At 43.1% G+C, this 24,840-nt stretch overlaps 1 protein-coding gene across 2 annotated transcripts in view; it reads right to left on the bottom strand.

The window, feature by feature from the left end:
- KALRN (kalirin RhoGEF kinase) overlaps positions 1 to 24,840 on the bottom strand; it is a 532,592-nt gene that overhangs the window by 39,690 nt on the left and 468,062 nt on the right. For both annotated transcript variants that reach the window (XM_075028813.1, XM_075028812.1), the window contains 11 exons: positions 21,502 to 21,785; positions 20,535 to 20,639; positions 14,684 to 14,814; positions 10,898 to 10,964; positions 9,515 to 9,618; positions 6,984 to 7,053; positions 6,314 to 6,400; positions 5,437 to 5,529; positions 4,313 to 4,363; positions 3,892 to 3,969; positions 2,815 to 3,000 (listed from right to left, as the gene is read on the bottom strand). In XM_075028813.1, coding sequence (XP_074884914.1) covers positions 2,815 to 3,000; positions 3,892 to 3,969; positions 4,313 to 4,363; positions 5,437 to 5,529; positions 6,314 to 6,400; positions 6,984 to 7,053; positions 9,515 to 9,618; positions 10,898 to 10,964; positions 14,684 to 14,814; positions 20,535 to 20,639; positions 21,502 to 21,785 — 1,256 coding nt within the window. The remainder of the gene's footprint in view (positions 1 to 2,814; positions 3,001 to 3,891; positions 3,970 to 4,312; positions 4,364 to 5,436; positions 5,530 to 6,313; positions 6,401 to 6,983; positions 7,054 to 9,514; positions 9,619 to 10,897; positions 10,965 to 14,683; positions 14,815 to 20,534; positions 20,640 to 21,501; positions 21,786 to 24,840) is intronic.

The raw sequence follows: 24,840 nt of genomic DNA, 5'->3' as shown, positions 1-24,840 counted from the left end.
TCTGGAAATCGCATGGATGGCAATTTTGGCTGCTGTCCTGCCCTTCTGAGGCTTCTGTGTAAGTGTACCCATAACTTTAACTTTTCCTGAGCTACTTATAGCTATGATAGTAAACAAGAATAGGTTGGCATAGCCTTCCAAAAAGAGAGAGAGAGAGAGTGTTCATGTCAGAAGTAGACAGCTCTGAAGACTAAGGCAATAATGCCTCTCTAGAAGATGTCTATCTCCAATTGCTCTGAATAACTGTCAAGCTATGGAGAGATCCATTCCACATCTAAATACCGTCCAGCATTCAAACTGCAAGAAGGAAGGAGCCTCTTCCTTCTCTTCTGGGGGTCCCTGTGAAGTTAGAGGGACATGCAGGAACTCCTCTGACATGGGGACAAGGAAAGGGACAGATAGTGAGCCTGGACAGTGGTCTTCCTCTTGTTCTGAGCTCTTGCTCCTCTGGCTGATAGCCAAAGCAAGCAAGTCAATCCTGGTATGACTGCAGGAAAAAGACTTGTAGGTCAGAGTCCCTAACCTCCTATTTGTGTCTCAGGGAGATGCATTTGCTAAGACTATCCACTTAGGTTTTTTGAGAGTCTGAAAGGTATCCAGCTGAGAAGTATCCAAGAAGGGATGTGCAATTTCTGAACGCTAACTACCTCACTGCCTAAGAAGGGTTCTTTGCTAATGTAGGACATCATGCTGAAGCTTCTATGACAGTTTGAGTGTGACAGACCTTGGAGAAAACTATTTGGGAGCCTCATCTCCCTGACAGACCACAATGGCTGCATTTGAAGTCATATGCACTTCTTACTCTTAACAGAGAGACCTCAGTGCTCAGCAGTGGCTGTGACAAGGAAATGGGATCTCCGGTGCTGGCTAGGTCCTTCTGCTGTGTAGGAGGATGTGACCATCAGGGAAACAGCCAACATCTCTCAGGGAGTGTCTCCCAGAGAACTGGACAACCATGACTGCACATGGTATCAAAGCTAGCCAAAGAGAGCTAGTCAGTCCTGGTAACTGCTGTAAAGATGGGTTCAACCTGCCCAGCAGGATCTTACCAGCACTCGAACCAAGGTCAAAGAAGCTTGGTCCTAGCTGACAGTGTAAAGCCTCCTCAAACTCTGGCTCGTGAACTCAGACCAGATGCAATTTCTGGATGCCCACTTTTAGGGCAGGGTTATGAAAGACAGGTGATGAGGCAGCCAGTTTATGTGATACTTTTGGACAAAGTGCCTCTCACCAGGAAATAACCCAGCTCAGGCTGAGGCTCCACTGCAAGGTGAGGATGCCTGTAGCACAGAGAGGTGGGGAATGGTCCTGCTCTGCTGTGGGCCACAGCCCATCTCTGTGGGAAAGCATGAGAGAAATGCAAAAGCAGCCAGAAGCTGAAGCAGGGGCTGGGAGGGAGGGTGTGAGAGCTGCTGGCACACAGACTCCATGCTGCGGTGGGAGAGATACCCATGGAGCCACGGGGGATCCCACACTTGCTGTAGGCACTCAACAGGAGAATGAGCTGTTCGCCAAATGGAAGAAAAGAGAGACTGGAAAATTATCACACAAAAATTTTAAACTCAGGCAGTGGGAACAGCATTACTTTCATAGGCTGTTTAACTAGAAAAGCAACTCATACCCTTGAGGCAAGCTAATTTTATTGACATTAGGAGAGATTTATTTTTCTCTCTTTATCTACAATATACAATTGAGGAATTGTTTCCTGCAGATAAAAGCCTCATTGTTATACATACAATAAGCTGAAGTAAAAATGATTCATGTTATTTCCATCCCCAACTTTAATAATAATTTAAATCAGCAATAAGATAAAATCAAAGCTGAATATCTAAATCAAGATGATTGTTTATTTGTACACTTCAGCTTTTTCCTTTATAGCTTATTATTTGGTTGAAAACTATGAAATACACTGACTTGCAAATGGATATAGGCTTTTCAGTAAATGCTGCAGTTTCTGTCAGCCAAGAAGATGCCCTCATTTCAGTAAATATGCTAGTTATCATAGATTTGTTTAGTTATACATGGTTAATATGCATTATTTCACCTGATATTGTTCTCTGCTGTTTCATATTAATGTACCATTCAAAATTTAGAGCAAACACAATGCATTCTCCCACACCTTTTTTTAAGCTGTAACTTTGAAAAGGAAATCAATCCCAGACTGGTTTCTCAGCTTTGAATGACCACGACATTCAAAGGAACCGGTGACTGCTCTTTCTGCAGGCACAGCAAAGGCTGTTCTACGAGGAAAGGGGTAGCATTCATTCACCTTCACTTACCATTTCAAAGGTTAAGTTTCCATTTTTTAAACAAGCATAAAAGCCCTTAAACAAACAAATAAATAAGTATTTTCCCTGGTTACTTTCAGTTTTTACTTTTAGTCCCAGCCCCATAATCTGGAAAGATTATTTAAAACCAAAATTAATTTCTTAAAACTTTCTTTATAGTTTAACTGTTTTTATAATTGCTCATAGCTGCATTTTTAGAACTGTGTGTGTTTCTCTTTGTTTTTGAAATAGTTCTGTCTTCTACTGCAGACTTTTTAGCAATATTTGTTAACTTGGAACTATGAATGACAGAGGACCTGCCCCCACACTGTTCCTTGTAAAAATTACCCAGTAAATTTAGACATCCAGTAGTTTATTTAGAGACGGTCTTAAACGGCTTCTGATCCACTGACAGGTAAATGCAAATGTTTTCTGCAAATTGTTGTCCACATATGACAGAATGGATCAGTCTCACAGTATAGAAAATTGGTAAGATTTCCTTATGTGACCATCAAACACAATATGCCTCTCCCTCTGTATTTCTTACCTTTATGCTTTTCTTGAACATGTAGCCTGGCGTTAAAGATCCTTTTCTAAGGAGTTCGCTGAAGATAACTATTTGCTCGAAGAGAAATACCCTACGCTCCTTTGGTCGAGACTGAACTCCAGAATCCTGCTCTGTCACGTAGAAGGTGTCCTGCTGCAGCAGCTTGCCTTGAGCTGTCAGCTTGCCCTGAGAAGCAGACAAGGCACCAACATTACAAACTCCGACACACCGTGATCCCACGAGATGATCTTCTATGTTTCATGCGGTCCAAGTTTTCCAAGAAGCACTGAATTCACGTGAGACATATCCCCTCTAAGTTATCAGAGCAGCAATCTTGTAAATCAAGAGCTCAGTTTAAGGAAAATAACATAGGTTTCCTTTGTCCTCATTGCCACTGATTGTGCATATAAAACTACAAGCAAGAGGTCTCAAGTAGAGTCCTTTGTACTTAATTTCAACCACTGTTCCAATTATGTAGTTTGTTATTGTAGTGCCTTGGATTCCTTCTAGTCATGAGCTCTCCAACACCCCCTAAGCCAGTAGGCAGTGACACAACACCTCTGAAGGTGCAAAAAAACAGGACCTACCTGTTTGCATAAGATGGTAAGACAACCTTGACTTCATTTTGGAGATAAGACATCTCTCCAGGACTGCCAAAGTCTACACTGGCTTAGTTACAAACCACAAGCTGTAACCTGTGGGGTTATAACTCACAAATCCCCTCGTGGATGTTGCCAAACTCAGAGGGAGCTGTTAACATGTTAATGCTAGGTGACCTTACTAACAGGCAAAGCAGTCTGGTTCACCACTTATTTTATAAGAAGTGTAATTCAAACTTGCAGAAGCTTTTACAGACCTTACACTTTGAAGAAACAATAGATAGATTGTCACAAGTTTAGAGTGAGAAGTATGTCACCCCCCACCTTCGAAACCTCACCAAAGCATGCAGATCAGCATTGGAGAAGAACAAGCACTAGATGAGCAGCCTGGAGTAGGGCAGATTGTACAGACAATCACAGAAAGATAAAATACTTTTCCTTGCCTGGTTGTTACTATAAGCGGAATGCCAATGCATACCTCGAAGCCTTGGAGGCGACCCAGGTTCATCATATCATTGCAACGTTTTGGTACAAGGCACATTAATTCAACTGCTTTCTGTTAAGGAAAAAATATGTTGTATTATTACAAGAGAATCAGAGGGTTCCTAAAAGCAAAGTGTCAAATAATGAACTTCAATAGCGCGATCACTGCTAGCAGTTAATTCATGGTGAGGCCCTCATGCACTGAAGATGTACGGTAAGGTCTAAAAGAGGATGGTGCACCTACAATGCAGGACTGTGCCTTCATCTTTTACTTCTGACTTAAGCTAAGAGAAATACCACATTTAGAATACCAGCAGGATCTTCAACTACTGTCAAAGGAATACTGGGGTTTTTCTTCCTCTGTATAAAGTGCCATTAGTTAACATAGCACTATTGTCCAGGACATGAAAACGTACCTCTATATCAGAGCATTCCAGACCAGCTTTTTCACTATACCTCAGGAAGTCCTGGAGAAAGCAGAGAAGTTTGCATTAAGGCATTTCAGAAAGAGAAGACAAAAGATGCCAGTTTGAAAAAGAAAAAGCATGTTAAGCATGTGATCGTCTGAGAAGGAACTTGCTAATATTTAATAAATTCATCCTCAGAGGTTGCTGAATGTTATAACCACTTTATAGATATGGAAAAGGGGTGTGGATGGTTGCTGAAAACATCACAGGAAAAAGACAAAGCTGGGATTAGCCCTTGGGAATGCTTACTTGGTCCCTGTCTTAAGCCACAAGACCACACACACTTGAAGATTTTTCTTTTCCTTTTGGCATTTCAGGGAACACGCTGCTGTCTCTTTGCTAGTGTGCAATTACCAAACTGTGATGGGAGCCTGCTTGAGACTAGTTCAAAAAAGAGAAGAAACCAGCTCAGAGCCCCGGTACTGCTGGAGATTACAGGGTAGGGTTCAGACATGCCTAATTTTAGATATTAGCTTGAGACCCCTAGGGATGAATTTTCAGAAATGCTGAGTAATTGGCATTGTGGATAAGTCAGATGAAACCAGAGTGGTCAGACTTCTTGGGAAAAAAATTGCGGCGAGCCCCCCAAATTTTAAGACATCAGAATATTCTGGAAATAAGTTTCTTATGCTAATTTGAAGAGAGATATTCAGAAATGGAGGCTATAGCATTTATTAGAAGCATGCTGTTCAGCACCGAAGACAGGCTTTATTAACACACTTGTGCATCTTTATTGCAATTTAAAAAAATTGAATGAAAGTTTGCTCTGAAACTTCAGAGGAAAAAAACTCCTATTTGAAGTTTAGTCTTCTATAAAAAAATTCCAATATTAAATAAAAAAATAAATCTTTTGATTATCAACAATTGCAAACTAATCCCACAGATGTGGCCCTCCTGCTCTCTGGATATTTTCCAGGGGACTCTGTCATTGTATGCCCAAGTATAAGCAGACTCCTCTTTCCTCTTAATTTCATGAAGTTATTCCTCAGTTAAAACTAAGGCTGAGTTAAAATAACAGCATCTAATGCAAGAGGCAGGCTACAGTTTAGTCCAAACCGCATCCTTCCACTCACCTTGAGAAGTAGCTGATATTTAGTTATTCTTTGAATGGGTTTGATCAAAAAGTCACTGATGGTTAGCCGTTGGCTTATTTCTTGTTGAACCTCCTAAAAATTGAGGATTAAAAACAATTGCAAACAATCACAGAGTAAGACAGAGAACATGATAAAATGTCTCGGCAGAGGCTTATTTCCACAGAAAGTTGGTCTGTTCTTAATCTTTTGTTTGCAAGAGGGAATTTGAGAGGATTTAAAAATCTGGCGTATCCTATTTAGGCGAGGACTGGGTAGAAGTCATGACCGAGCTGGAAGGCATTGGAAAGCACAGGATCCCTTCCCCCTTTGAGCTGACCAAGCAGGACTGCAAGGTCTGGAGACGGCTCTTTCCACTGCAGCGGGGATTAGCTCACAAACAAGTCCTGCAGTGCATGCCTCATGCCCTTGGGTGAAACGAAACATCTTTCCCTTGTTAAACAAGCTTCTTTCACACTAATATCTAAATGTGTCTAGACCCCTTGAAACAGACAATGTTATTGGGAATTTATGAGAGGCACCACCCAGCTCCAACGACTTTTACCTCCTCCCCTGTTTGTAGACTACAGATTTAAAAGTCTTATTTTATTTTGGACAGAAATCAATGCAGTTGCAGCACTTTGAGGGCCACAGACAGTTAGTACTGGATTAAATATTTATTAGAAATTAACAACATGAGAATTTGAAATAAATGAAGTAGCTTTTTTCCCTTGCAGCAGAGACTAAGGCATCATGTGCACTATAAAAATCTTGTGCAATTTGTTTTAGACAAATGCCACAGGTCACAGAATAGTCTACTTGACTAGGACTCACAGTTGTATGTAGCAGTAATGAGCAACGTATAATGAGCCATGCTTACCTCAAAGTATGCCTCATACTCAGCTACTATATATTCAGATCGTGGCTTGTTTTGGCAATATACCACATACATGTGTAATCGCCGCTCCTGTGAAAGCAAGATGCACAGCAGTCTGGTGAGATATTGGCCACCATTCTGTCTTGCTATTAAAAGCTGGCAGAAAGCTGATATGATGTTCTGCTTGGTCTTCCTTATTTTTAATTTAATCAAAGGCTTAGTAGTTTGCTGAAGTAGAAAAGTAAATTGATAACTGGGTCTGTTCTCCACTTCTGCACCTTAGGCAAAGGGAGGTTTCCATGGGGGCAGCCAGTTAGAGATGTCGTCCCCAAACTGGTGGGTCTGAAATTTGCTCTAGTGTTCTGCTGTAGCTAATATCACACGAACATGTCAATCATAGCAGTTGGCAACTACCTGCCATAATTATATGTTGGCAGATGTCCTTGGCCACACCAGTTTTGCCCCCAAATAAGAAGTCTGAAGGTGGCAATGATTAATGCTTTAGTTCAATCCAGCTGCTCACTGAAGATGCACAACTATAAGGCTACTTCACATTTAAATTAAGTTTAGACATGTAAAAGTATCAAGTTGACACAAGTAGGTGTTTTCAGAAAGGAGTCATCACACCCTAAATAACAATTATACTAGAGATAGGTAACAAAATAAAACTTACATGCTTAATAAAAAGCTGTGCTAAACGGTCAGGTTCTTGAAGACATTTTTCCAGTTCAGCCAGGAAAAAGCTGAAAGAAAGGATATCAACATTTCAGAATACTTCTTTAAGTCATCTCAGCAGCAAACTAGTAATCCTTCAGATATATCAGTGCAATTTTAGCTATAGTATTCAATAATAAATGGAAAGGTAAGCTTGGCTTCAGCCCTTAATGGTGGCATTTCTAAAACATTAGATGAGAGCTGTGAAATATGGAGGTCTTGTCTTGCAAACTATCTTCTCTTCTTTACTATTACAGTGGTTTCAATTTTTAAAAAGTGCCAATTACTATCTAATTGCAAGAGTTGCTTTCCTTCACTGAGAACTCCCAAAGTAAAACTTTTCCATATACCAAAACGCTTGTGAAAACTCAACTGAAGCTTTACCAGGAGTTCTCAGTTGCATGAGCAGATTTGGAGTACTGGTCAACGTGAAAGAGATGCAGAAGTTTCCACTTCAATAAACAAATCAACACGTTTTTGTTGGTGGTTTTAGTATGTTCTAGGTGTAGCTGTTTTTCAGTATATTAATGTTAGTAATACACCATAACTCATAATAGTAATAGTAATTCATAAACACTGTCTCTATCTTGACCTGCAGCTTTGGGGAGGTCATTTGTTCTAGCTTGAATGCTCTTACCAAGAATATACTAGGATGTCTAAAAGTGAGGTAAAAGCAGCTAAACTAAACTTTACTAATACTGGTAGGTTTTTCTAACTGGTAGGCAAATCCTGACAGTCTCCCTTTCCATGATCTTCCTCTTTTTCACGGCAGGATTTCTGTCTCAAATGCCTCCACGGATTTGCTATAGTAGTCAGATTTGGTGAGAGGACATGCTTGCAATGGTCTGGTCCCAAGAAATCCCAGAACCTCAAAAAAAGATGCACATTGGATAGCTGTTCCAACTAAACAGACCAATTGCTACCATCAGATATAGCTGCTTCCATAACTCAATCCTCTATAAATGTTAAATTTATCTGCATTTAAATAGACTTCTTGACCCAGATATGCAGAGCTAAAAATAGGGAATACCTCCCTGTGTGTTACAGAAAACTATCATCACACTTAAACAATGAATGGCACTGGTAAAAACACTCCGTTGCTGGTATCAATTTAATATATGGTGAAGCTTTTTCTGACATTTTTTGTTTTGTGCGCACAACAGGATCTGTCAGAACATAACAACAGGCCCAGGCCATGAGATAAGCACCTGTAGGACACTTAATAGGAAGGGCACCTTGTTTCCTGCATAAGGGAAATGTCCAGAGCTGAAGGAAGATCCAGCCCGGTGTCCATTGCTCAAGACTGCACACACATGCTCAAATTCTAGTTAGCCAGAGCTGTAGAGTATTTCTGAATGGCAGAGTTGAAATGATGACCATATTGTCCATAAGCAAGACATTGCTGTTCATAAAGTTACAGCAGAAACAGCCCAGGGTTTAAAATAATCCTCATGTTTTCAGCAGCGTTTCAAAAGCGACTTGTGTGAGGGCAGAGTAAGATTTTCATGGAACAGAGTTCCGAACTCAGAGTCAAAAGCAGCAACAGGCCAAAGCCTGTCAGAGCTTTTACGTGAGAAGTATCTTGAAAGTATTTGCATTTTATCACCCTACTAGCCTGGTATGGTCAGCCTTCTTGATCCTGACAGCTGCATGTGAAGATGTTCACGTTGCTAAGAACCACAAGACATAGGAGGGAAACCATGACATTCCAGCATTGCTACTGCTCATCATTGGAATGGATTGAGTCTATAGCTGTGACCCAAGAAACACAATTATGGCAGCCTCAGTAGCTTTCCTGGGGATCCAGCAAGTACCCCACAAGCAGCACCTCTCTGGGAGCCACTCTGGGACTGCTTATGAGCGGTAGCTCAGGAGCTGTGGATGGACCACAATGGTATCTCCAACAGAGCCTCTTGTTGTGACTCCTCAGCAAGGAATGGCAGAGCCGTTGGCAGCACAGCACTGACACAGAGCAGACTCTCTTGTGTGCAACAACATTTCTGTCACGCTGACCAGCACTCCTGCCACGGTGTTTGAGCCAACATAAAGCTGTATCTGTGAGAGTCAGCACAACAAACACCCTCCCATGAAGCCAGGCAGTGCAAAGCTATAGCCCATCAAAGTTTTTTCACTGGGAAAAAGGAGTTTATGTAGGACCGATGCTTTGCGTCATGCAGTTGTGCTGGTTCTGATCGGGCAGACAAAGCCCTGTATCAGGATCTAGTGTATGGTGAAACTGTGGCTAAAAGAACATGAATCAGAACATGTTCTCAGGATTCAAGGTAGCGATGATTTGTGAAGTTACTAAGCAGCACTTACAAACCAACAGAGACCATTTAAAGTGAGGCAACGTCCTTTGGAAGTTCAGCCCTGAATGACCTGCTGATGTTCAATTAAAAGCAGCTTAGACATACAGACACCATATACCCCAATCCTTTATGGACGAGCAGTTAGAAAGGTGCTTAAAAAGGAACAAAATGAAAAACTTACTCTTTGTGCCAGTCATAGATCTGGTGAATATTGCCAAATACTATCTTGTCTTTCCCTTTCATATCTTCAGAAACTCCTTTTTCTTCTATCCTCTTCATGAAGCCCTTTAGGATTAATGATCAGCAATTAGCAAAGGGTTCATTTGAAAGGGAAGAATAATTACACTCTTTTTTTTTCAAAGCAGCAAAAGTTTAATGTCAGGATTTTTAAATTGAAAACGCTTAAAATACCTTTTGTACAATTTAAAACCAGAAACCCACCTAGATACTTAGAATTACATAGTTTGCTTAAAAGAAAACTTTAAAGGATTTATTCTGAATATCTACAATACTTACAGAAACCGTTATGAGATGTCATTGAAGTGACAAGTGCAATTAGAAGATAAGTTAAACAAAAGCAGTTTATCAAGCTCTTGGCTTCTCTGGTAAAAGGAAGAAGCCAGACTCTGTACAGAGTTCTTCCATTCATCACCGTAAGTATTTTGTGGGAGCACAAAGCCCCAAGCAGTAAGTTTGAAGAGTCACATGAATACGATTTCTCACACCTCCTGAGACTCTTTATAAGCCTTTGGAACGCTGCAGCCCTGTCAGGTTTGCCAGTGGTGCATGATGTAAACAGAAGATAACACAAAGGTCTTCAAGTTTGGAAGCTGTTGAGAATCACTGTTAGATGGGCTGATAATTCTCCTTGGACTAGTGAATGCCAAAAGCATTGCTGAAAGCCCATTTCAATCACGTGCCTCCAGTTCTGAGTCCTTGCTGTGAAAAAGCTGGACGCTGTGTGTGAGTTGGCTCTGACAGGTGGTCCCTAGGGATCAGCCAGGTCTTTACAAGTTGAAGCTTAAAAAACCATGACTGGTTTTTAACAGAAAAAATCCCAAACTCTACTTTTTCTCAAGGTTTTTTTTGCAAAACAATAATACACGGGCCACACACGCACCTCAGCACAGATCCAAACCCAGCTTCTGGAAAGGTACTCAGACACAGGACTTTAGTCCAGGTGCAAACTCAAATAAAGTACGTTACCATTACTCAATATGACAGCAAGAAAAGCAAGAAATAAGTGGTAGGAGCATAAGTTATTCTCCACCACCGCCGTCAAGGCTGCATTATAGCAGAAAGAGTTTGTCACAAGCCGGGTAGCCAAGAAAAACCTTTGCACGCTAGAGTTGAAACCTAAAATACAACATTTGTTAGATGGAAAGAAAAATAGTTTCCAAAGGCATTTCTTCTTGTTTCTGTCAACATGAGAAGGGGACCATGGAAGCAGAGTGCAAAATAAAACAGTTTGTTTCTCATCCTGTATTTTTTGTTGTTGTCACTTGTCAGCATGGTGCTTTTTAGTGGGAAAACATTTTGCATAGCAGCATTTGCTTCAGCTCACCTCCACAACAGTTCCCAAGTCTTTGACGTAGTCTTTTTCAGTCTGTACCAGCTCATTTAAGACAAACCTAAATTAAAACAGAACACACACATATTTGACCATATTCCTTGATGTTACTGTTTGCTCCTCTTACCACATATTACCTCTCCATAAAACCCCACCATCATCCAGGTCACGTAACACAACTCACTCTTCGCTCACTTATAGCTCAGTGGAATGTCATTGACAAACCCCTCACATTTCAGGTCAGGGTAGTTTCAATTCTCTTAACCACTCTTTCCCCCTATCCCTCTTCCCCCCCATATTCCAGGATAGTGTAAGAGCAGCAGCACAACCAGCTGCCTGTACTCTGAACTACCCTTTCTCACTTTCCTCCATCCCCCATGCAGCCCCCCAATAGCAATGGAGATGTGTCCTCACCCATTTTGCAGCAAGCAGGAGAGGATTTCTTGCCCCAGTCCCTCTGGCTCTGCCCAAGATTCAGCTATTAAGTCTTAATCTGGAAGTTTCAAACACTTGGAAAACAAATCCCCTCTCCTGTCATAACCAAGAGCTCAATCTTTCAGACTAGGTAATCTATGTGTGGGTGCCAAATGCTTTACACTGATTTCAGAGCTAATAATCTTGGGTAGGAGAGTCACCTAATGAAGGCCTGATGCACGCAAACAACAGCAAGCTAAAAAAAGCCCCTCCTTTGTAAGTCAAACTAACTAATCACATAATGTTGTTTGGAGGACAATTTCAAAAAGTTACAGCTTGCTGCAGACAGTCTGCCTCTCAATTATGCCAATACATAGATTTGGCACATGACAAATAAACTCCATCTGTGCTCAAGTTCGCTATGGCAGTAACAAGGCTAACAAGATAGAGGAGTGCTTTCATGTCTAATATCGCTCCATTCACATCAATCTGCAGACTGACCCACTTGAAATGATAGGGCTGAGGGCAAACACTCCTAAGATAAAAGCCTGGTTGAAAATATCTAGAGGGAAAAAAAAAAAAAAGTAGACTGGCGTTGCAAGGAGAGACTCAGTTACGGGAGGTTCCTGAGAAAACAAATCCTGCTCCCGCTGCACTCCCAACATGTCCCTTGCTCAGACAGAGCAGAGGAGATACTTAAGACACGTGGCAGGAAGAGGTCAAACAGCTTCTTGTTCATTTGAGAGTGAAATCCACCCCCCTTGGCAGAAGACAGAGCTGGCAGCGGCGATGCCAGATGCTTGTGCTCTCCGAAGTGCCCTGCCAAGTTGCGTGCCTGGGTAGTAAACACGCGCAGGGCAAAAGGCTGCTCTTTTACAAAGCAGCAGCGTGTGGCCTGAACAAGCGTATGCTGTACAGTCCCCTCTTGCTGGCTGACCTACTGTGCTCTTGCGAAAGGCTTGCCATGTCTCCTCCACCCGAGGAGGCGTGCTGGGAGGTTACTTTCCAGCTCGCACCACCTCTGTCTGCATTGCTCCCCATGAACACAGAGAGCTGCTGAGGGAAGCGGGAGAACCTCTCCCACCTGCCCGCTGCCCCTCTTTTGGTTTGAGTTACTGCAAGGATCCATGTGGCCAAATTGTCCTCTAAAAATGAAACAGTGGGTACTTGTAGCACGTAATGCTGCAGGACACGCAGGCAGGTGGGTGTGAATTAAAAAACAGTGCAGCGACCAGGTGTCTCTCAGGTGAACAGACTAAACCTGCAAATTTACACCTCTGTTAGGAACCAGGGTCTGCACCTCCACTGCTTACCTTAAACTCAGCACTAGTGTTCCCCCAGCTCCCCTCTTTCTAGCAAGCAGAAAAATCTACCTTGACCATCTCTATTAGTTCTATGAAGCCTACCTGACACGGACCTTAGAAGTACTCCCAAATTTAAGGTTTCTACGATGCATGCTGCCAAAAATTCAAGTTCACTCATCTCCTCATCTGATAACATGGAGCAAGGGCAGGCAGTTGCTTGGAAAGTGCCTGCCCTGGTCACCAGCAGGTATTGACTACACAGCTGTATTTAAAATGGCATGAACTGGAACAAGGATAGAGCCTCCTTACTTCTGAATAAGTCTGAATAACTGGATATCTTGGTAAATGTATTAAATCTATACTGAACAATGCTACTCGGTCAGACTATTGCCTTATTGCTCACAGAAATGCAGCAATCAAGCCTGATGGAATAGGAGTTTCCTAAGACTAAGGCTAACTGCTGGCATGCACGTGCTGCCAGAGACACAGGAAACTACTGCCCATGCCTGTGCAAGGATTCAGCTGCTGTTTTCTGGGGAATGGGGGGGTCACAGCTCAAGTTGGGAGCTCAACTGCCTCATATGGCTATGGAATTAAACCCACTGAGTTGCAGAGATACAGAACACAGACACAAAGGAGCTGGAGAGGAGACATGTCTTGTGCTGAAAGCCACTAGCAGGTGCTCCTAAACATCCTGGCGTTTAGGAAATCTGGACGGAGGCAGCCACTAATTACACATAACATGCTGCCAGTCCCCCTGCCAGAAGCGTCACACATGAGAAAGCGTTACTGTATTTATGCTTACAGTGGCAGAGGTCTCTGCACTAAAACTGCAACCTGCAGTTAGTTGCCAGTTATCTAATTAATGAACTGCTACCGGAGAAACCCAAGAACTTGCAATATTAAGGAGCTTTTAGGAGACAGATGTGGGCAGAGATGTTCCCTGCAGGAAGGCTGACGGCTGTCTAGTAGAAAACTCCCATTCAGAAACACATCCAGGAGTGTCGTGTCCCTGCCTGCTGCTGGGAGTTGATCCAGTCCCTCACTGTATCGCTTCTCTGGCTTTCTACAACAAACAGCAGGAGCAAATGATGGCTTTCACAGACCTGTGACACTTTGCTCCTACTTCTTCTTCTACTCTTAACTACTCCCTTGTTCTCCTGACTTGGTTTCCTTCCCTGCTTGGCATCTTTCCCAAATGGGCTGCTCTCCTTCCACCTCTCACCTTACCACACTCCAATGAGACCTGTACGGACTGTTACTTTTCTGCTCCATCTACCATTTGATTAGATCACTGCAGTTACTGTTGTTAGCATAAGAGGCAGTATAAAGAAAACAGCTACCTCAGCTCTCTTTCATATAATTCTTGATTCTGTTTCTCCAGTTCTCTGTGTTCTTCAGCTGAACTATGCATTTAAGAAATGCTTTAATCATGATAAGCTTTGAAGGCACAAGTGTTATTTTTGTTACATTTAAGGGAGCGTAGAGATAGTTTTAAAAAACAACTTTCATGAGCTGTCACCATTTCTTTCCTCTCCCATTACCATGAACATGAGGGCTTCCCAAATGAAACTCTCTTCAGTGGCATGTTTCCACCACAAATGCATCTGAATTCTGCCCCTTCCTTTGCTAATAACTAAGGCAAAAAAATATTCTCTCATTCAAAAAATCCTAGGGGGATTCTCTGTTCTTTTTCTTGAAGGTAGCTAACAAGGTCAACCACGTATCTCCCTCTGAGAGCTAATTTCACCTCTGGCAATGCAGTAATTACCAAGGCAAACATCTCAGTAATAATTGTCTAGCTGTTCAGAGGCTTTTACAGCAACAGATATTTGCTACCTGGGGTAAAAGCTGTACATTTTAAAGAGTGATGATGAATTTCCTGGGTATGCAAGTGCTTTTATAAAGTATTTTTACAGGTTAAGAAAAAACAGAAGCAAGCAGAACACAGTTTTACTCCCAGTTCCGTGCTCATTCACTAACTACAAATTATTCTTTCAGTGCAGCTATGTGTCCTCCTTGGGTGCATATTTCAGAAAGAAGAACCATCAAGACAACTTACATCCTGCCTCTCATTGCTTTGGCTTTTTGTTCCTCTTCAAGGTTTCGTGGGGGAGTTGAAGGCGTCATTCCTTCATTTAAGCAGCCAGTGGCATCTTTTAAGCTTCCTCGGTAAGATCCTCCTTCAAGGGTCTAAAAAAACCCCAAAGAACAATAAACATTATCCTTGAACTCCAGCATCAGTGTTATCTTCTGTTTCAAGTCAGTTCTGCAATCAACACTGCGTCTAAAACCAAGCAGAGTATTCAGCAACATTTTCCTGCAGGACTTAGTGAAACACAACCAAACCAGTTTTGAGTTGATATAAGACCCCTGACCAAAAAGCATTAAAACAGAGAAGATGTCCTTTTGCTAGAAGATGGAAAAAGATGTTCCAGTAGCCCCAGGATGAGAAAACTCTTCCAAATTATTTCAAAACAACCTGAAAATATCCTGGTGTCTCAATCAGAATCAGTGTTAGGCTACACGTGGTCAGTGTTTCTCTGCAAGGGGATTCTTGGCAGTGAAGTAAAACACAAAATGAAACAGAAATAGATAGATACATAGTAACATTCCACAATAATTAAGTTTCCCCCAAATCCCTGGAAAGTAACTGCAATTGACCTAACAGCCTGTATGCAGGGAAGGGAAAATAAAATATCCTCCGAAAATACATCTAACTGGATTAATGAAATACTTTTTGATTTGTTAGTCCCTCGATGGAATAAAACTATTTTGAGTAAATTTTCTGGGAATGTCCTTCTCAGTTTCCCATGTCACGAAGAGCTCTTTCACCACTTACTCCTTATCAAGCACCCTATGAACACTGACTATCTTCATGTACCAACATCTCAAACCAAGAAAATACCAAAACCCTCTGATATGATTCACTAGATAAAGCTGCTTCCACAGAGTTACAGTAATTTAATGACCACTGCGGGTTTTTTTGTTTTGCTTTTACTCTCCTCATCCTTCCAGTATACATAAGGAAATGCAGGCTCATCATAACCTTGCTTTAATCCTGACTTGTTAATTAAGTTAAACTTGCTCAGAGCAAGCATTCCCCTAATTTTAGAGGTTTTGGGACATGTAGAAAAAGGTTTAGCTTTGATACTAACATTTTGAACTATTTCAGGGAAAACTTAAGCCAAGGTATGAAACAGGATTTATTCCTTGTCCAACAGACATGGGACCAGATAGAAAGAGTACACAATACTGAAATTTTTGAACAAATTAAAACCAGAGCATTTTTATTGCTTATTCCACTCCCTGTCATAAAGAGTTGACAAGGCAGATTAAAAGTGACACATGAATCTTTGTAAAATTAAAGCACAGCTGTGATACTTCAAGCAGTTCTACTCTTTAGAGGGTCTTTTCAGGGAAGCCAGAAGACCAAAGTCACCTGTTGGGTAGTAAAACTCCTGTGCCTCAGAGCAAGCTTTAAAACAAAACAAACAAAACATCCCACTGTGTAGAATATTTGAATACCAACAAGACCCCAGAAAGAGTACAGCACAGTAGCTCATGCTCTGCAAAGCCCGCTCCAAAAGTGCTTTTCGACTATGCAGTGCAGAGCCTACGTGGCAACGTGAGATGTAGGCTTCATCTCACATGAGGAGGAAAAATATTAGACGCTCTACTGAGAAGTAGAGCACATAGGGTTAATAAAAGCATAGCAGATGAAGGTGGAAAGCAAGGAAACCAGAAACAAGAGGCAGACTTTAAAGCCCTTCCCTAGAGTCATATTAGGCCTGTTGTGTACACAGTTTTCACAACACTAAACTTACCAGCTTACTTTTGACCAACTTTTCTATTGCACTGACAAGATCCGCAGCAGTTGGGACATCGGAGGAGCTCTGTCGAGCAGCTAGCAAAGAAGAGGACTGCAAGACACCAGGTTGCAAAGGAAAAGCAAGTTAGCAGGATGAGAAGGGAGCAGGAAACCAGCCGTCAGTGAAGCAGCTTCTGAGACAGGAGAACGAATGTGGAAGGGAAGCAGGAGGGTTACAGGACCACATGCATTGTCAGGTAAGTGAGTGTCGCCGTATCAGACAAGCAGAGAATTGCCATCCACTTCTGGCTGCCCATCTCCCTGCAGCAGTTCCAAGGCTGGGAACCAGGGAACAGCACCAAAGAACTGAAGTTCATTTGCAACCAGCCTACAATACTCTTAATATCTGTTGGGTCCTCCTTCAAAGGACGTCTACAGTCTTATAGGCTCCAGAAAATTGATCTTCTTACTGCAGATATAAGAAGTTACCCCCTCCCCCATACATACATATTTAATAAAAGCAGTTAAGTACAAGCTACACATGGAACTACAAGCAATAGGGGACGGAGGCGGGGGGGGGGGAACAAATCATTCCCCATCCCTTCCCCACAGATCAGTCGCAACTCCAAATGAACTCAGATGACACCTCCCATTCATGCAACTTCAGCCATCTAAAATGTTTATCTTTTCTCTCCCCTCTCTCCAATCAGTGGAGAGAAAACACATATCTTATCTATCCTAAGCACCTGGCACAGGAGGGCAAAAACACTCTTTGGAGATGCCCACTTTTCCCTATTGACATGAGAATATTTTCAGTCTCACTTCTCTATGCCTGTCTCTTGGTCACAGTTATTGGATTTTAGGCGCCTGATATCATGTAATGTCTTTGGATGTCTCCCCATTACAGTAGCCACAGCTAATAAATAGCTGCTGGTTGTTACAAATCTTCAGAAACACCAAGACCTCTTCAATGTGCTACCCAAGCATCCCCCATGGCACTGCGAAGACTGGCCTCTGTGTGAAATATTCAGCTTTAGTTTAAGGTTTTTGCTCTGTACAGGCCTCTTCAGCCCTTGGTCTTTGTCCGAAGAAACCTCACTTTGAAAACCCAAACTCACATGATAGCTATGGGAATTGGTATTTATTAGCTCACCTGTATGTACATTTCTTTTGAATGAAATACAAGCACTGACTAAAACTATAAGCCCTTTGGTAACCTGCCTTCGGCAGGCTGACACAACTAAAGCATGGCTAAATTTTTATAAATTCTACATTAAAATTATTAAAAAGCTTATTCATCTCTCAGCTGCTTAATAAAGGTCTTCAGGAGAGCAGCAAAGTCACCACGCAGGTGCCGACAAACATGCACCTGAGATTTAAGTAGGGCTGGGGAGTGAGACGTGGAAATGTGATGGCAGGAATTAGGCAGCAGGCCACCTCTTTAAGCAGCTCTTTGGGGAGGTTGCTCATGTCGAGTCACACAGCCCCAGGAGGAGAAAAAAAAAGGCAAAGGAGACCAATCCCAAACAGAAGCCTTGTGACAGAGAGGAAGGGTGAGTAGCCTGCCACTCGTCTCTTGTCTTTCACAAATAATACATCTAATCAACAGCTCTAATTACAGCAACAAAACCTACACGTAATCAGGCTGGTAATTGAAGAATTAGGCTGGTGATGCAGGAATCTCATACAAATGTAAAAGCTCAGACAGCCTGTTTCACCTGCAATGCGGACAGACGTGGCTAGGAAAAAAAAGACTGAAAATAGGGACTTTGAAGAGACAGTGGACAAATACATAGACGACAACCGTCAAACATAACCATTCTAGCAGGAAGAGTCCAAATTTTGGAGGCACTAAACAGCTGTTGCTCTCACTTTTTTTAACTGAAATTGCTCAATATCTCTGAAAAGTAAGTAACTGCAGGATTTTGAAGGGAGCATGGAAATATTTGCTGCCTACAAGTCTTTCACGGTAAAATAAAACTCTTCTGTGATTGACAAGAGTCTGATTTGTGTGGGGCAAATCCAAAAATGGTATTTCTATTTCCCAGGCAGTAAATTAGGAATTTCTAAGATGATATCTTGCAATTTGTCTTTATAAGAGCCTCCAGGAGCAGTGAGGCATGATTATTACTGCCTTGCAGATGGGCTCAGGGAAATTTGTCACCTCCCGCACCGTGCGGACATCTACCACCTCCCACTACTGCTTCCCCATGCTGCTGCTGGTCCAACCTAAGCCCTTGCCTGTAAGCAGTAGCAGGACACGAGCAGGGAGCTGTGCCCAAATAACACCATTAAAGAGCTTTTGGCTCCAGCATGATTCAAACATTGCTAACGTGGTGCTCCTGTGCCAGGGGATTCAGGATCCATGTTTGTGAGCTTAAGTTTTTTTCCCCCATGACAAAAAAGTAAGTTGGGGAAGAAAAAGGAAGAGAAAAAGGGTCTCAGATGCATCTTGCTCTATTTAATCTTCTCCTTTAGGAGTGGGTGAAGAAACAGGATGCCAAAACGCTCTATAAAGCTTAGACATCTGGAGCGGAAAACAGTTTAGTTCCACAACATTGGTGCTGTCAGAAATGTATTTAAGAAATACTGAAATCACATGGCATGTTAAAAATCAAAAATAGTGACCCAACTAAAGCAGTTTTGATTTTCTCTAAAAAGAACACAAACCAACCCCCCAAAAAACCAAAAGTAAACTAACCCCAAAACATTTAGCTAAACAGCATGGGGAAAAAGCCCTGTGCAACTGCTGTTGTGCTGGGCATGCATCCACTACAGCTCTGCTTCACCGACCTTTTGTCTCTGCCCCTCACCAGCCAGCCAGCAGCACATGCAGCACTCAAAGGGCAAGAGTCCACAACTCCAGCTGCTTCCTTCTGGTCTTGCTGCCACCACAATGTCATAACATTTCCTGACAGATTAGCAGCGAGCCCCCGAATCCTTTTCTCCATCATTCTGCTCCTTGAGTCTTGGAAATATTTGCGCCCTTCTCTGATTTCCAAACTCCTGCCTGAACCTTCCCCAAGAACATTCTGGGTTGGTTTTTTTCTGACAATTTATTAATCTCCCCTATCCTTGCTTCTTTGCATGCAGTAATTACAATCAGAGAAGAGAGATACAGAAGTGGCAGTGCTAAAAACAGATGCCAGCAGGAAAGCAGGAAACAGCTGAACAGGAGGATGGATTTCTACAAGGGAGATGACAGCGCCAGGAAAGGGTGGGGGAGGACTCGTGCAGACAGGACCCACACTGACTGTGAACGCAAACCACTGTCATAGCCGTATTCACAGATTCTCACCCCAAGTCCAAGAAGGCAACTGAAGGACTCTGCAAGCCACCGCACCATCTACCGCAGCAAGTTCTGACTTAATATTCAAGAAGCCCTAGCTAACAGCAGAGAACTACCACCACCAGCAGGGTGCACAAGGATGGGCAGACCAAAGCCTTTCCCACCTTCCTGAGAGGGACTTCAGGTACCTTATGGGCTTCTGAACTAACTGGAGCTGATACGACTATTCAATGATGATCAGCCACATATGCCGAAAATACCAAACCATAGCACTGGGGATGCTTTTCCACCTGTAAGTTTTAAAGCACTTCAGAAAGGAGGCTGGATGGTGGGGCACAGACTGACAACGTTCCTGGACCCGATCACACACAAAGCTTGCGTGGAGAGTCCAAGCTACCTAACTCTTGGTAAAGGTGGTATTTCTGGATTCAGGCAGACTCCAGCTCCTGTCCTACTCCTCGGGCCCAGGCTGCCACCAAAGACCATTTCTGCTGCTACTGCCAGACACCAACGGCACTTTTAAAACAAGACGTGGAGAACGTGCATTATCAGCCTGAGTGGAATTTCTGACCACACACAACACAAGTACACGATCGACCTGTCATGAAATGGAATGCCAGGGCTAAATTGCTTATCCAGCACTATTTGTAAATCCAGTTGGTGAAAGGTATTAGATTACAGTTTGCACATAGTAGTCTCTTATAACTACAAGTCTAGGCCCTGGATACTAGAAGACCACTATGAAACCACTGTGAGATAGCTATATGAGAAATGCACTTAAACAGCAAACTGATGTAGTCAGGGAGGTCTTACCATCTCATCTTGGGTTGGGTCATTGTCAAAAATCTTCATAGGAGGAGGAAGAGGTGTGTGAGACTCTTCATCTGGTTCGTCTTCTCCCCAACCCTTCTTGCTCTTCTGAAGAAAAGTTAAATATAATTAGAAGCAGGGATGGGTTTCTATTTTTTTAGATATCTGAGACTTACCACCAGGCTTTGAGTCTGTTAATACTAATACTGCCTCAATATTGCGTTGGGTGGAGAGAATTGCAGGTAATGCTAAGCATCATGGAAGAGAATCAATAAAGACATAAGGTTTTGCCAGTTAATCCTGGTGCATTCTAAGAGTTAGAGAAATAGAGTTTATAGGTCACCCAAGCAGCTAAGGCAGTTATGGCTGCCTGTGTGCTGATGGAAAAGTATTTTTTAATTTAAATGAGAACAGCTCAATGTACAGTTTTTAAAATGTGTTCCTCTATTTGTGTTCAGTTAGTATCTTCTCCATTTTTTGCTTGTAATTCCATATTCACTTTATCAGGAAAGAGCCATTCTGGCAAAGAATGTGCCTGCAGAGAAACTGCAGCTACAAATACGTAGCAGATTTAACAGAAACATGGCTATTTCTCTGAGTGTTTTCTTTCAATAAGGAATTACACTGCCATGGTAGGATAAGGGTGATATGAACCTCACCAAAAAGTGATAACAGGTGCTCAAAAATAACTTAATTTCTATCCTTGGCAGCTTTCTAATAGGCTATTAAAAAAAATATCTAGTCAAAGGACAATAATGTATGCAGACTTTGAAATGCTGTTCCCTATATATTCCATTGCTCTTTGGAAGACAATGCTGTTTGCAACACAGCTTCAATCAATGCCATTTTATATATGATTCGCTGTTCCCTCTAGACCCTAAGTGAACTGCATTTACTCAAGTGTGAATCACACACCACAGAAGAGACTATCAGAGATACCGTCTTTCCTGCAACAAACACCAACACACACCTCATCTGCACTGTCTCCTTGAGGAGTGGTTTCATCTCCGGTCTTTGGTGAGCCAAGGTCAAAGCTCTTCCTGCCATCTCGCACCTTCTTTTGTTTCTTGATGTTGCTCTCAGTCTTCCCGCTGTTCAGACGGCGCACAGGACTAGTCAACCATTTCTTCAAGGTGTTGGTTGAGCGCTTGGGGCCAGGAGAGCTCTGGATGGAGTTGAGGGATGGCTGAGGTTGTAAGTTGGCCACTGAATCAGACTTGCCCCCATTGTCATTAGAAGATACCGAATATGCGTCTGGAAGAAAACAACGCAGGTGAGAGATCATTCCAGCACCTCCTCTATTTCCTAGAGCACATCAAGTGCTTGGCAGTCCTAAGTATGAAAATACAAGCTGCCTCGATGAAAGGTTTTGTGTTTACACAAGGACATTGGGTAAACTTTATTGCACACCAGAGAGGAATATGCCCTGCAACAGGCATTTTTCACGATCTTACACACCTCTCTCATTTCCTACCATACTATCTGTCCTTATGAAAGACCACAGACAGCAAAGTTACCTAGTTTGTGATGAAAGCCTGAATTTCATGCTAAGTGCTGAATTTCTCAGCTGCTTCCCACAGATTTCATTGTGAATTGCCAGGAAGAAAATAAGCAGAAAAAGCAGATTACTACAGGAGACCTGACAGCCACCAACACTTTGTCAGGTTCTGATTCCATAAACGTTTCTCAGCCATTTCCAGACCTTGATGACACTACTGTTAGTTAGACTACTTATTAACTTCTGAAGGTTATTTGAAGCACCTTAAAATTATCTCCTTTGCCCCTGAAAGCAATTTTTCAGAAGACTTCACACCTTTCCTAGAACTAAGAAACTGGAACAAACAATTACAAAAGATGACAAATGGTTCAAACCAAAGGAAATTCCCAAGACGGAGATGTAAGGCAGGCTTAAAATTAAAAAAGATTTCCATTATACCCAAGCAGGATATTCTGCTGAACTGTATCCAGCCACAATTATCGATATGCATGTTCAGATTAGCACCTTAGAAATGGGTGCAACCTCCCTTACTCCCCCCAAAAGCAACAGAACAAAGATGTGCCAATGTCAATAAGTCTTTGAAACCAAAGCAAACAAGTTGCTCCAAGATTTCTCAATTGCCCTTTAGGAACAAGTGCCCTGCTTTCATCTTTCTGAAACCATGGCAAGGCAACTCCCTCCCCAGGAGCAATCAGGGACTGAGGTGGTTAATCCCACACAGTTTAAGACGAATTTTTTTTTTTTACAGAATTCAGAAATTGTCACACTCCTGTAAGATACATCTCAGACTGTAGATCAGAAAGCAGACAGCTGATGTTATTAAACATTTTTAGATGGTTATCTCTGAATCTTTTATCCACCCAGGAGAAAACAAAAACATAAGTTACAACACATGAAAATAGCCTGGTGCATCCAGATATTCTCAGTTCAGCAATAAATATCACTAGAGATACTGGGTAGTACACATGCTGAGGGAGAGCTACTCTCCCAGAGAGTCGTTACCTATAACGTTTTAGAAGCCAGCTCCTGCTACCTGCATGCAGAGCTCCTACCCCGCTGGGCAGAGCTGCTGCTCACAGCTGGCCATGCACTGAGCAGAGATTGCAGCCTGCCTTGTCTGCCAGCTTGTAAAATGCAGACCGTGAGAGTTATAATATTTTATAACCATAGACAGCCTCAGTCAGAAGTTGAACTAGTAATTTATTACATACCTGAGGTCAAAAGTTAGGTTTTTAGAACATACGGAAATAATTGTAACAAGCTAGAGGAAGTCAAAGTTCATTTCCCAGACAGGAAGAAAATCCAAATCATCTGTCTTCTGATGACAGGAGCAAGCGTGAGAGGGGCTGGGATGAGGATGGATCCCAGGTGGAGCTGCTGGGGTTTTCCTGACATTCCTTCGTAGGGGCAAAGTAGCAGTCTTATCTCAAAAAGGCCTGGGTTTAGCCAGCTCCTGTTGATGTTATTTCATGCACACGAAGTGGCGTTAAATCAACTAGCACAAGATAATATTTGTCAGTGGCCAGCTTATCTTCCACTCAATAGGCTTCAGATAGTCTCCTCTCGCAGGCTCTGCGTGATGCTCTGGGAGTTCATCAGTGCACCTTGCATCAGCAACGTTCAGGGTTTCACGAAGGAGATTCTGATTTTCCAAGCGCCCTTGCCTCTCCGCCCCCCCAGAGCACCGACAGCCCCGCAGGTGGTGGGGGAAGCTCAAGGGCTCCTCGGCAAGGGGCTGTGCCCAGCGGGGTGCCCTCAGGTGCCCGCACTCCCACTGCTGCTGCAGGAGGATTAACTTTGGGAATTATTGGTGCAAAGGGAGCCACGCTGCAGTCATGGGAGGAGAAATGCTGGAAGCGATCGCTCTGTGGTGGCTGTCACTGTCAGGGATGATTTGGGGCAAGCAGCCGTATCAGGGACTCACTGCCGTTGCTGGGGACTGGGCTCGGGGGGAGGTTGAGGAGAACCGAGGACAAGCTGGTCTTCCCGCATCTCGGTTGATTAACGTACAGAGAGGTTTCTACTACAGCTTGGAAGTAACACAGAACAAACTCCTACCTCCAGTCGACGGCACCTTGCCAATTTACCTTTTAGTGAGGGGGGGGAGCTGATAGGAGACTAAACGGAGCCTGGGACAACCCTCTCCACCCCAAGAATTTGTTCCAAGATGCGCAATCCTACCTCAGCCCGGCGGGCTCAAGGCAGGGCCAAACCCAGGAAAACCAAAGTCCATGATGAAAGGGGCAGGGACCTCCCTTCCCACCAGGAGATGTCCCTGGTTTTACGAGCAGGGCCAGGCCCCAGCCTCGCAGCCTCCCTCTCCTTCCCCCAGGCAGCACAGCCACGGCCGGGGCACGGACAGACACACAGCACCTCTCACACCGCAGCAGTCTTCTCTCAAGGCCGTCCCGGGGAAGCAGCGGTCAGTCATTGTCCCCTGTCACCCTGGGGAAGGCAGCGGGTGGGCAGAAACAGCTCAGGTCCCAAGCTGGTCCACAGCCCACCCTGCCCGCTTGCAGGAATTTTGTCCAAAGTTTAAGCTAGAGCCAGGAAACCTCTGCAGACCGAACATCAGGCCCCCAGAGCCACAAGCCATGATGAAAGCCAACCCAAAGGTTTCCAGAGGGAGGTGTGTCACACCATGCAACAATCCCACTTGAACCGAGGCTCTGGATTTTCCCACTCAAGGTCACACATTTGGTGATAAAAAAGGCTATTTACCAAGGGGCTACTAAATCTCAGCTGTGCCATGCTGTACGCAACCCTGACAGATATGAAGTCTCCTTCTTTCTCCTTGTCCGCTGAAGTGCC

The sequence above is a fragment of the Buteo buteo genome, chromosome 5, assembly GCF_964188355.1.
Source record: "Buteo buteo chromosome 5, bButBut1.hap1.1, whole genome shotgun sequence".
Lineage (NCBI taxonomy): Eukaryota > Metazoa > Chordata > Aves > Accipitriformes > Accipitridae > Buteo > Buteo buteo.
The sequence above is the reverse complement of the archived record's forward strand: the minus strand, read 5'-3'. Positions and strand labels throughout refer to the sequence as shown.